General features: G+C 38.9%; 1 protein-coding gene across 5 annotated transcripts in view; it reads left to right on the forward strand.

Moving 5' to 3' along the window:
* The window catches only part of NAV3 (neuron navigator 3), a 915,819-nt gene that overhangs the window by 702,256 nt on the left and 200,607 nt on the right, over positions 1–12,956 (forward strand). For all 5 annotated transcript variants that reach the window (XM_055394051.2, XM_088836813.1, XM_088836814.1 and 2 more), the window contains exon 9: positions 9,161–10,187. In XM_055394051.2, the coding sequence (XP_055250026.2) occupies positions 9,161–10,187 (1,027 nt within the window). The remainder of the gene's footprint in view (positions 1–9,160; positions 10,188–12,956) is intronic.

A 12,956-nucleotide genomic window follows, 5' to 3' on the forward strand; every position in this document is an offset into this window, starting at 1 on the left:
AATGGCCTTTATGTGCTGTCAAATTCTAATGGAAAGTAAACAGGCTTAGACCATATATGCTGAGTGGAATGCTCAGGTGTCCAATTTAGCTACATGATACTACAGTTACATAATATTTTTGTAAGAAATGACTAGTAATTAGCAAAGAAACCTAGAAATGCTTTAGATGAGCTAACACTTTGATATAACAATGTATTTATCTGTCATTTAAATGTGAAATACTTTTAAAATTTCTGGTATCTAAAAGTAAAAATCCAAAGATAGCCAAATACTCCTATTTTTCCATAGCCATTCAGCCTCTCTAAAAAGTAGCAGTATTTACAATAACCGCAAGGTGGAGACAAATGACATACATTATGTGATTTTTGACCATAAGCAGATTTCCTTAGGTTGGTCTCAAGAGCAAAAGTTTTCCTGGTGAACTATAGCCATTACTTTATAATTCCAACAAAGTAAAATTCCAAAACCTTTAAAGTGGATGATTTCACACTCACAAATATTTATAATATATTAAATGTAGGCATTAAATGGTCTGAAACTGTCAATAATAAAGCTTAAATTGCATTATATAATACAGGGCTTTCCTCATAGCTCAGTTGGTAGAGAATCCACCTGCAATGCAGGAGACCTTGGTTAGATTCCTGGGTTGGACAGATCCACTGGAGAAGGGATAGGCTACCCACTCCAGTATTCTTGGACTTCCCTTGTGGCTCAGCTGGTAAAGAATCCACCTGCAATGTGGGAGACCTGGGTTTGATCCCTAGATTGGGAAGATCCCCTGGAGAAGGGAACGGCTACCCACTCCAGTATTCTGACCTGTAGAATTTGTTTTCTATGTCACGTGGCATTTTCTATTAACATGGAGATACAACTTCATGTCAGTACTTCCAATATCATTTTTAAATTAATCATTGTATCATGCTTTTATATTGCCAAATGTGCGTGCATGCTGTCTTTTCAGTTGTGCCCAACTCTGTGCAACCCTATGGACTGTAGCCCACCATGAGTTTCTCCAGGCAAGAGATGGGATTCTCCAGGCAACAGTACTGGAGTGAGTTGCCATGTCTTCCTCCAAGGAATCTTCCTAATCCAGGGATTGAACCTGTGTCTCTTAGGTCTCCTGCATTAGCAGGCAGGTTCTTTACCACTAGAGCTACCTGGGAAGCCACATTGCCAAAATATTGTCTTAAACTATAGAGCAAACAAAGCAAATATAAACATCACTTAAGAAACAGTTCATAATTCATCCTTTAGACTGTTCCTGTGGTATATCTTTTTGGATAAGAATGTATTTAACCTTTTTGACATGGAGATGTTTTGTGGTAGGATAACATCTAAAAATATTCCATCAGATAATAAGTTGATCTCTGTGACCAACTAGTTTGCATACATATCCTGGGCATGTCCAAATAAGGTGAAAGTTAAACAAGAGTTTTCAAAAATTACAGTATTACAATGACAGAATTCAGAAAGTACTGACTTGAGTATTCTAATTGCCTTTTCTTTTTAGTTATTAGAAAATATAACATTTATGTTTAATAAATATTTTGCTAGAAAAAATAATCATACTATCTGTAATGTGCTTCCTGAATGCTTCTAAATGAAAAATGTACTTTCTACTTTCCTTAAGTCTTAAATGATGAGTTATATGAATCAATTGGGGAATCTCTAGAATTTGTAATAGATAATAAAGACTTATTCACAAGTAAAACAATTTCACTTCTTATTTAAAAACATAATTTTGAAAGCACACTAGCTTCTCACATATTTGGGATGGTAAAAATAGCTTATTTGGAATTTTGTGACTTATCTAATAAAGGAAAATCAGTAGAGAATCACAAACCGCACTTCAAATGATACATATAATATCATCTTAATAATAATACAAACCAAAAAATAGTGTGCTCCTTTCACCAAATGTATTAAAATATCAGAGAACATGACCATAGTTTAATTATCATTTGCAGAGAAGGCTAAATAGAAATGTTGTTAAAATAGAAAGCAAGGCCATTCACCATTCTGTTGAAATGAAATGTAGTAGGGACAAATTTCACAGAACAAATGGTGAAATGAAGACAGCGTTGTTTGTAGAGAAGCATTTCTTTGGGGAGTCCAAGTTTCTTTCCTTGATGACCTGCCATTCAGAAACTGACAATGAATAATATATTCTGACACTAGCATGTAGTAGTTTGCTTGTGGAACCTATAAAATTACTCTAGACAAATGTATGCTTTAAAGAAAAATCAAATACCTATTCAGTGGAAATCAGAGAACCTATGGGAAAAAATGCCATGGTTCATTTGGACACACCATTTTTTATGACTGAAACAGTTTATCTTAAAAATTCTTGTTTTATAAAATTGACATGATAAATATGAAAACAGCTTAACAGTTTAGTGTTATCATGAATGTAAACATTCCTGGCTCTATTTGGAATTCACTTTCTGAATTATGATCCGTGAACACATATAACTTGACAGAGTTTCTTAGCAGAGAGATGTTTTTCTGTGTTGCTAAGAAACATGCCACAGCAGCATAGGGCATGCTCCTGTCTCTTTATATTTCTCCCATGTGATTCTTACATGGTACCTGCACGTCTCCGAAAGAGATTTGTTTTCTGTTTTCCTAGATGCTAATGAAGTAGCTTCTGGTGTGGAGGTGTTTTCTTTCACTTACATTCAATATAGTAGACTTTATACAGAGAATTTAGCAAAATTGATTTTTTTTAAACTATAGGTTTAATGTAAATGTTGTATAACTCATGGTTTTTTAAAACACAGTTATCTAGTTCTTAAGTATGTTTTAAAAATTAATCTGAAATTACTATAAGACAAAAAATGAACTCTTTTATTTTCAACGCAATACAAATATATTTTACTTATTATGTCCCTTTACTGGTGATTTCTTTATGTAGTCTGCCATGACTTTCTGCTTCATTTCCTTAATTATATAAACCTATAATGACATGATAACTTCAGGTTAATCTTGGGGATTTTTATGAGGTAAAGTAATTAAGTACATAGATCAAGTGATATGATTAAACAAACAAATATGTTGTTTTCTATGTATACATGCTCACATATTGAGGTGTACACACATTACACATGCTTATACATAAATTAGGTATGTTTCAAGAATCTGGCTGGTGAACTGAAGCTTCCCTAAATCTTGCAGTAGTCCACAAGGCAGGACTCTCACCTTCCATATGGTGCACTATATACATGTGCAGAATGGACAGTGCCTCTACTATCCCTGTAACAGCATTCCATGTTTCTGTTGAGTCATCATAAAACTGATGATTGAGGCATTTTGAAAACTATCATTTATGGGAGACAGTGTGGTGAGGTAACCCAGGGCCAGTTGATAACAAGCCATATTTAAATCTGAATGCTCCTTTTTTTAACTTTCAAAACTTTCAAAGTATTTTGGTGTATTATTATAAAATGAGAATCTAGTTATTTTCCAAATTACCATGACTACCTTGATCAATCATTTCCTCCCTTCCATAATGATCTGTGATGCTGAATATTTAGTAGGGACCTTACATGTCACTGACCACAATGCCTGCTAGACAGTGAATACTTTAAAAAGGGAGGTGCTGTTGTTATTTTTGGTGGTATTGTTACTTTGTCATTGGGCTTCCAAGGTGACTCAGTGGTAAAAAACTCACCTGCCAATGCAGGGTACGTGGGTTTGACCCCTGGGGTTGGAAAGATCTCCTGGAGGAGGAAATGGCAACCCACTTCAGTATTCTTGCCTGAAAAATCCCATGGACAGAGGAGCCTGGCCGGGGCTACAGTCCATGGGGTCGCAAAGAGTCGGACACAACTGAGTGACTGAGTACAGGTGCACTTTGCCATTACTTTGTAAATTGAAACTGGTTTGTTTCCATCCAAACAGCATACTACTCAGTGAGGAAGAAGAGATAAATAACTGAGGGTATTCCCTGGTCCGTTTCTCAGGCTAGCAGCACTGTTGGCAACATGTCTCTAAGCTCTGAAGCTAACCTGCCAAATTTCCCCAGAGAATCGTCTTTATCTAAACTTCACATATGCCTGTTGTGACTGCCACATTTACCTCCGTGGAGTAATTTTAGAACAGATTGGCATTTTTCCCAGGTCATCAAAGTTATCTTTTGCAGTATGAAATAACTAAAAATTAGCTCTGTGAATTTAGCTGTTTTCTGAGCAAGAATTAAAATCTTCTTTAACATCAGCTCAGAAGGATGGTGTCAGCAGGATGTCCCAGGAGATAGTATATGGTTAGCTGAATAGTATCTTGTATGATATCCTCCCCATGTATATTCTCCTCTATTTGTTGAGGAAGAAGGAACCCACACTTCAGGGAGTTATCCGATTGCCTTCACTGTTGTGACAAATGTGACTTTCTGGAGAACCGTACTGGCAGAATTTCTGGGTGGGCCACGGACATATGGAAAGAAGAGAGTATAAAAATCTTCCAAATTTTGGAGTCACATAAGCCTGGTTTCCAATTTTGAGTCTCTTTTCTAAATTTTACTGTCTGTATGATTTGGAGCAACTTGCTTTCTCTGAGCTTCAGTTTTCTCATATATAATAGTAGAAATCATAATTATATGGTAGGTTATTATGAATTTAAACAAGGCATGTCGTTAGAACTCTCAGGGTGATAGCATATATCAAAGTATCTGGGAAAAGTAAGCTGTTAGTAAATAATTGGTTATTGGTTGTAGTGGAATTGGTGGTGGTGAAAGAAGAAGGGGAAGAAAAAGAACAGGAGTGCAAGCACCTTTCTCTTTGGAGATCAGAGACAAGGGACAGTTAGAGTCAGAGAGGGGCCCCTGCAAACACAGCCTACTTTGTTGCAGGAATGCCTTTATATGTGTGCTGTACATAGATAACCGTTCAGAGAAGCTGAGTTAACAACACTCAGAAATGTATCTGTGAGACCAGGCTGCTTATTACGGAAGATGTGAATGGCACAGAGAGCTGAATGTGTGGCGGCCCCTACTCTGTCAGAGCTGAAAGGCTGTCATTTCAGTGGCTATTGTTCTGCAGCCTTTCTTGTGAGGAGCCCAGAGACACTCATTATTCTAATGTTCCCTGGAGGCACAGTGACCTGTGAATTGTGCTCTTCATGAAACCTGAAGCCCCTCATTGCAACTGTGTCAAGAAGGGGGCAGATTGAGAGGTGAGCTCAGAGAAGTGTCTTCTCTGTGTGTACCCATCTGAGGGCAGTTGTACAGCTGTTGTATGGCTGAGACTATGAGCTGGATATATATGTCATAATTTGGAGTTCTTCCTGTCTCATTTTCCAGCGTGATGATGTTGAATTTCCCCTCTACTTGAACGGTGATAGCAGTCTGTCTAGCTAACATCAGCACACTTAAAGAGCATCCTGACTGGTCCTTTCTTAACCTCTCCTCCCATCTTCACCAAAGCTCCCAGGCAGGCAGCAGAGGAATCCCCTGACCTCTTAACCTGATTGCAGAAACAGAAGATACACACTACGTATGTGCTAAAATGATGAAATAACAGACATTAGGAAAACCTGATAGGCTTCTTTTGTTTTTAGTGGTCCCTCACCACAGACTGCCAAGCATCTGGGGGAAGGTTGAACTGGCCAAGGTTCCAGAAGTTCACAGAGTAAACAATATTAATGCTGCATAGTGTGGAAAGTTTAATGAATTTAGCTAATTTGGACACTATCATAAGAAACAATTCTTTAAAGCCCATAATTTCAGCAGTTGCCCTGATTTCCCAATCTGTTCAAACTCTATTACTCAAAGCATGGTCTGTACCAGCAGCATTGGCATCACATGGCAGCTTGTTAGAAATGCAGGATCTCAGGGCCTCCTGCAGATCCGCTAAAGCACAAGTGATGGGCATTCAGTAGGATCCCCAGTGACTGAAGCACACACTGAAGTCTGAGACCCTTACATTACACACTTAGAATGTCACACATTGCACGGCAACAACAGAGCTTGGGCTCTAGAATCAGACGTACTAAGTCACTTCAGTGGTGTCCGACTCTGTGTGACGCCATGGACTATAGCCTACGAGGCTCCTCTGTCCATCGGATTCTCCAGGCAAGAATACTGGAGTGGGTTGCCATTCTCTTCTCCTGAGGGGGGTCTTCCTAATGCAGGGATTGAACCCATGTCTCATATCTCCTGCATTGGCAGGTGGGTTCTTTACCAAGAGCACTACCTGGGAACCAGAATCACACATGTGGGGTCAATTCCAGCCACACAACAATTCCTAACTAGTTGTGTACCACTGAATGAGTTGTTCAGACCCTCAAACCCTTGGCTTCCACAAGTGAGTATTATAAGTAGAACCCCCTCCCCCCAAAAAGATAGGCAAAGTAATTATAAAATTGTAAAAAAAAAAAAAGCTGGAAAAAACAGATAGGAACCCTTCTCATCTCATCAGGTTGTTGTGAATGCTAATGTGAGAAAATATAAAGAACCTTCAATAAAATGTTAGTAGCTAGTAGGCATTATTATGTTTTTAATAATCATTAATATTATTTTCATTATAGAATAAGAAATACTGCAAATAACTTCTGGAGTCAATGTAAGAAACTGAAGATAAATTCAATATGAGGCCATTATGTTCCTATAAACAATAATACAGCAGACTATGCTTTCATTTTGGGGGTACTTTATTTCTCTCCAACTCTGAATCCCAATATGCATATGTACATATTATTTAAAAGTAAATACATAGAATAAATTTTCACATAGTTTCCTGGAAAATTCCTATATTCTTCCTGCCATGAATGTCTGCGTATCTCCCTTAGCTCATTTACCTTGATCTTATTTAATATTGTACAGCTGTTGGTGCACTTCTGATCTCTTCCATTTTCTTTCCCACCTCCTACTCATTTAGCATTTAGTATATGCCATTCATCTTTTGTGAGTCCAATTTCTTTCCTCTGACCAGATTGTGTCTTGGGGAGACTGCTACTCAGTAAACTTTAACAGAGGTTATGCCTAGATTCATGTCCTAGAGATTGTAGGAACTAAATAGCACTGAGTAATATTTCTGTAGATAGTCAAAATAGAGCCATAGATGTTGACAAATATCACTGAAATAGTAAGTGCACTCTGTGAAATGCACAGGCATGTACACGTCACTGAACTTGGGAAAGTTCATCTTGCTTGGGGGTGTTATTAGTTTCTAGTCGAACCCAGGTAATCAAGAAATAAAGTTCATTTGGCAATTCTATTAAAGGCATTAGTTTGACATTGAATATCTTCTATGTTTCCAGAGTCCAGGAACAGTGTTATTCCTTATCCCTTTCAGAAACTGTAAAATTGGATTTAGCACTATATACATTTGAAAATATTATAATATAGTCATTGACAGAATTAACTTAGAACCCCAAGCTAACCCAGACTTGATGCTAGGGAGAGCAGAGGTGAGGGTGGAAATGATGTTTTTGGTTTTCTTGCAGAGGAAGTGAGGTGAAAGTGAGACCTGACCAATAAGTAGCAGCTGTTCTGAAGAAATGTTTGATAGGCATTTCTAACTGTAGGTAATCCGTGTACTGTATCTGCTACTGAGAATGATTCAGATTACAATGAAATGTTAACATGTTGTTTCTGAAAGGAATCTGAAGGGAAGTAAATCTGGAATAACCTATACTTAAAACAGATACAAGTAAAGAATTGAAATCCATTCACAGAGACTGACGGTATTTGAGACATTGGACATTTGAATCTTGTTTGGATTTGTTTGTCTGGAATTAGTCAGATACTTCTACTGTTTATAAGAATATGTTACTGTTTCTGTATGAACCAAATGGAGCCTTACAAATATTCTAGAAATGGACATGATTACAGACTAAATACTGTAAAAAAAAATCAATGTATTGTCCTATGTTTTCAAATTTAAATATACCATGTAAGCATATTGGGTTATCAGTGAACTACTACATTTTAGTGAAGCATTTATCAATACAGAATTACACCAATTTTTATTAGTTAAAATGAGGGATTTTAGGAAACATAGTGAGAATTAGAAGTCAATGCTGGTGTACCAACTTAATATAAAATAGTTGTCTATTTGTTGTTGTTGTTTTAGTCACTAAATCATATCTGACTCTTGTGACACCATGGACTATAGCCCGCCAGGCTCCTGTGTCCATGGGATTTTCCAGGCAAGGATAGTGGAGTGGGTTGCCGATTGCTTCTCCAGGGGATCTTCCCAACTCAGGGATCAAACCTACAGTTCCTGCCACATCTCCTATATTGCAGGTGGATTCTTTACTGCTGAGCCACCAGTGAAGCCCACATTTGTCTATACAGTTGTTTTTATTAATAGAAACTTCACAAACCTACTATATTATTTTAGGTACATTTATTAAAAAAAGAAAACCTAACTCATACAAAAATTCAGTAAGCAATTTAACCTCTTTTCGTGTCTCTAACTTCTTTATTAACTTTTTATGTAAATTTTTCTTCTGAAAAATAGGTAAGATATGTATTCTATACCAATTGACTTAACTACATGTTTTTTATCATGCATTTTGATACCCTTGAAGAAAACATTTAAAAGTGAAAGCATTGTAGTTTTATATTTATTAATATTTAATTGGTTTAATGGATTCCAATTCTGGAATATTATTAAAAGATTCTTTAGTAAACTATTTCCTTTGGACATTTCATCAAAAACAACTTTGCATTAATTTGACAATATCTAGTATGTTAACAGTATCATTGTTGCCTTTTTTACATAAATAGCTAATTTAATTTTTTATTGCTCCATTTCTCAGAAAAAGAGGATGGAAGAGGGAGGTATCTATGGTAGATGAAACTTCAGGTAAATGACATGACCAGAATTATATGGTTCTCAAATGCTATACAGTTCTCAAATTTATGCTGAGATCTCTTAACTCCAAACTCATTTTTTTTTCTTCTATATGATATTATAAAATCTTTTTTTTGGCTTAGTTTTTTAAGACTTTTAATCAAGCATTCATCAGTGTTGTAATAGTCATATAAAAATTCATATCATAATGAGATTGCTGAGTGGAAAGTAAATTAACACTAGTGCACTATAAGTCCTTATATGACAATAGGCCGTATTTTCTTATAGCCCTCAAAAAGTAGCTTGATATGAAAGATCAAAAACTAATCAGCCTTTTAAAAATGTTTGTTCTTAACCATGTCCAGATTCCTCCAAAGGACTTCAACCATCTTCAGGGGTAAATGGTAACATGCAGCCTCCCGGAACTGCAGGGCAGCCCCCTGCCTCAGCCATCCCTTCCCCAAGCACCAGCAAGCCATGGCGCAGCAAGTCCATGAATGCCAAGCACAGCGCCACCTCCACCATGCTCAGCGTGAAGCAGGCGAGCCCAGCCACCTCTCCCACACCGTCTGCAGACAGACTGAAGCCCCCTGCCTCAGAAGGGGTCAAAACAGCTCCCTCAGGACAGAAATCCATGCTTGAGAAATTCAAGCTGGTCAATGCCCGGACTGCTTTACGCCCCCCGCAGTCATCCAGTTCAGGACCCAGTGATGGCGTGAAGGAAGACGATGCCTTCTCTGAATCTGGTGAAATGGAAGGTTTGAACAGTGGTCTCAATAGCGGTGGCTCAACAAACAGCAGCCCCAAAGTGTCACCGAAATTAGCCCCTCCAAAAGCTGGAAGCAAAAATCTCAGCAATAAAAAGTCTTTGCTACAGCCAAAGGAAAAAGAGGAAAAGAACAGGGACAAAAGTAAAGCTTGTACTGAAAAGCTGGTCAAGGACGAGAAAGATCAGATGATGGAGACGGCTCCAAAAAAGACCTCTAAAATTGCAAGCTTAATCCCAAAGGGTAGCAAGACGACAGCAGCCAAGAAGGAAAGCTTAATCCCCTCTTCCAGTGGAATTCCAAAGCCGGGCTCAAAGGTGCCAACAGCAAAGCAGACTGTTTCACCTGGCAACTCAGCAAGCAAAGAGTCTGAAAAATTCAGGACTACCAAGGGAAGCCCTTCCCAGTCCTTCCCTAAGCCCATAACCACTGAGAAAGCAAGCACATCCAGTTGCCCCGCTCCCTTGGAAGGAAGGGAAACCAGCCATGCTTCTCTGGCAGGTTCCTCTGTTGGTTTAGTGGTGCAAGGCAGTGGGCAGAGCATGGGAAATGGTGCTGTCCAACTCCCTCAGCAGCAGCAACACAGCCACCCAAATACCGCCACTGTGGCTCCATTCATCTATAGGTAAGGTGGCCTCTCTTCTCCACAGCTTTAAACAATGACAGGTCTGCATACTCAGAGTGTCCTGAGGAAGGCTGCAGAGTCCTATTTTCTGTTCGTTGTGGAACAATGGTTCATTCTGAAGTTAGAGGCCTAGAGTGAAAAATTTTAAGAGAAAAGCTCCCGTGTCCAGTCTGCTAGTCCTCTTGTCCTTCCCCTCTCCCCCTTTTCTTCCCCTCTCTACTTAAGAATTGGAGGCCTTTGAAAGTGAACCTACTCGTTATCCAAGGCAAAATAGAACCCAGGTGCCATGATTTTTTTCTTGGGCCTCTTACTATAAGTCATTCAAAATAATTTTATTAGTCATTTAAAATAATTCTTGTTTTTACGGAGTTGAGGGATAATTCACCCGTGGGAGACAGTAGACCCTAATGGTTAAGGGTGCAGGTTCTAGAATCAGGCATATGTAGATTTGATAGTCAGGTCTGCCACTTAGCAGCTATATGCCTTTGGACAATGAATTTAATATCCTTAATCTCATTATTTTCAGGTGTCAAAGAGGAATAGTATCTAACTTGCTGAGTTGGGAAGAATAACAGGCATAATGCATATAAGATGCTTATTATATATTCTGGCACCTTGCACATGTTTGTTATATTTTGTTTATAAGGCATTGTTTTCCCAACATAAAATGTATATTAACTTTCCACAGCTAGGCCTGTGTTTCTAGGTACAAATAATGATCTCTGTAATTATTATATTTATACTTCATTAACCTTTTTTTATTTATATTTTAGTTTTCATATATTAAAATATATAGCACATGCTATATTTTCAAATATATATCCTACTATACAGCTCTAATGGAGAAGGAAATGGCAACCCACTCCAGTGTTCTTGCCTGGAGAATCCCAGGGATGGGAGAGCCTGGTGGGCTTCCGTCTATGGGGTCGCACATAGTCGGACACGAGTGAAGTGCCTTGGCAGCATACAGCTCTAAAAAGAATACGTTTTGCCTATTGTTTTGTGGTAAGTTTTAATCAGTTTGAAATATCAGTGCTGCTGTGTCACCATTTTCATTCCCTGACTTTTCAGTGAAGAGGTTACTGGAGAGGAATAATGCCTATGATTTTGGCAGTTGTATAGTTAATCTACAGGAAAAATAGGATGTAGCATTTACTACAAATAGGAAATGATCAAGATTATACTGTTTCAAATTTTATTAAATTTATTGCATATATGAGTTTTTAAGTAAAGAAAATAATTATGATGCTTTGTTTTCCCTCCCTGACAAACCTAAGTGCTTAAAGTGATCCCCACCCCTACCCCCCACCAGGGCTTTATGTACTCATCCAAACAAATGTTTAGTTACCGAATTTCAGATCTTAGCTTACCTTATTTAAGTCTGCTCTTCTGACTAATAGCAATGATCCGGTTAAAACTGTTGTATTCAAATCGCATGGTGTTATGGGGCTGAGGCTCACTCTGCTCCCTGCAAGGCAGGGCAGTAAATCCAGAGAAGGGCTGCTGGGTCAAGGAATAACGACTTTAATCAGAAAGCTAACAGACCAAGAAGATGGCGGACTAGTGTCTCAAACACCATCTTCCCTCAGTCGGAATTCAGACTCTTTTTATACGAGGCGGGGGGAGGGGCCCACTGCAGCGCCAGCCAATGTGTGGGCAGGATCAGTAACGGTTGCTCCCTGACAGTTGCTCTAACGGCCACTCGCCTGGGGGAGGGGCCCACTGGGCTGCAGACCAGTGGCTGAGCAGGACTGCTCTAGGTCATGCCTGCCTCACCCCCATTACAGCAGGAGGCAGCAGATCCTTTTAACTCCAGAGACGCTGCTGCTGCTGCTGCTGAGTCACTTCAGTCATGTCCGACTCTGTGTGACCCCACAGACGGAAGCCCACCAGGCTCCCCCGTCCCTGGGATTCTCCAGGCAAGAACACTGGAGTGGGTTGCCATTTCCTTCTCCAATGTGTGAAAGTGAAGTCTCTCAGTCGTGTCCGACCCTTAGCGATCCCACGGACTGCAGCCTACCAGGCTCCTCCATCCATGGGATTTTCTAGGCAAGAGTACTGAAGTGGCTTACCATTGCCTTCTCTGCCAGAGACCCTACCCGACCAAAAAAAATTAAGATGTTAGAATCATAATCCACCTTTCAACGATATAAGAAGAAATTAGGAAGTTTGAAATATGCCACACTCAGTACACTTGTGGCTCTCAAGTATATTCCATAAAAACGTCCCTCATTTGAAATCACCACAGATGAATTTCAACAAGAAAGTATAAATCTAAGCAGAAAGGACATACCCACCAATTTAGCAAGCTTCTTTCTGTAAGTAGCAGCAGATGTTTTGGGTTGTTTGCAGTAACATATCCAGTGGGTACAGATTTAGTGATTTCCATTTGAAAGTATAGCCTTTGCTATTTAAGAGAGGAAGCAGCATAGTTTAGAGGTTAAAGTGTGAATCAGCTGTGTGACTTTGCCAGATTCTCCAGCCTCTTTCAGTTTCTGTCTGCACTCTTTAAAATGAAGACTATAAACGTGAGGTAATAAAGCCAAGTAGCTAGGATTGCAGGCTGTCAAGTCTGTGTCTTCTACCACGGTTCAGAAATAGCACCTTGTATTGTTGAGACAGTGGCCCCAAGAGCCAGGTTCCCTGGGTTGAAATCTTGATGACATAATTTATTGATCATGTGACTTTGTGTAATACATTTAAAGACTCTGGACCTCAGTTTTAATAATCTTTAAAATGGAGGGAGTAATAATAGAAGCTTCCTCATAA

Source organism: Moschus berezovskii, chromosome 6 (assembly GCF_049115385.1).
Source record: "Moschus berezovskii isolate FMDL1 chromosome 6, NW_MosBer_1.0, whole genome shotgun sequence".
NCBI classification, from domain to species: Eukaryota; Metazoa; Chordata; class Mammalia; order Artiodactyla; family Moschidae; genus Moschus; species Moschus berezovskii.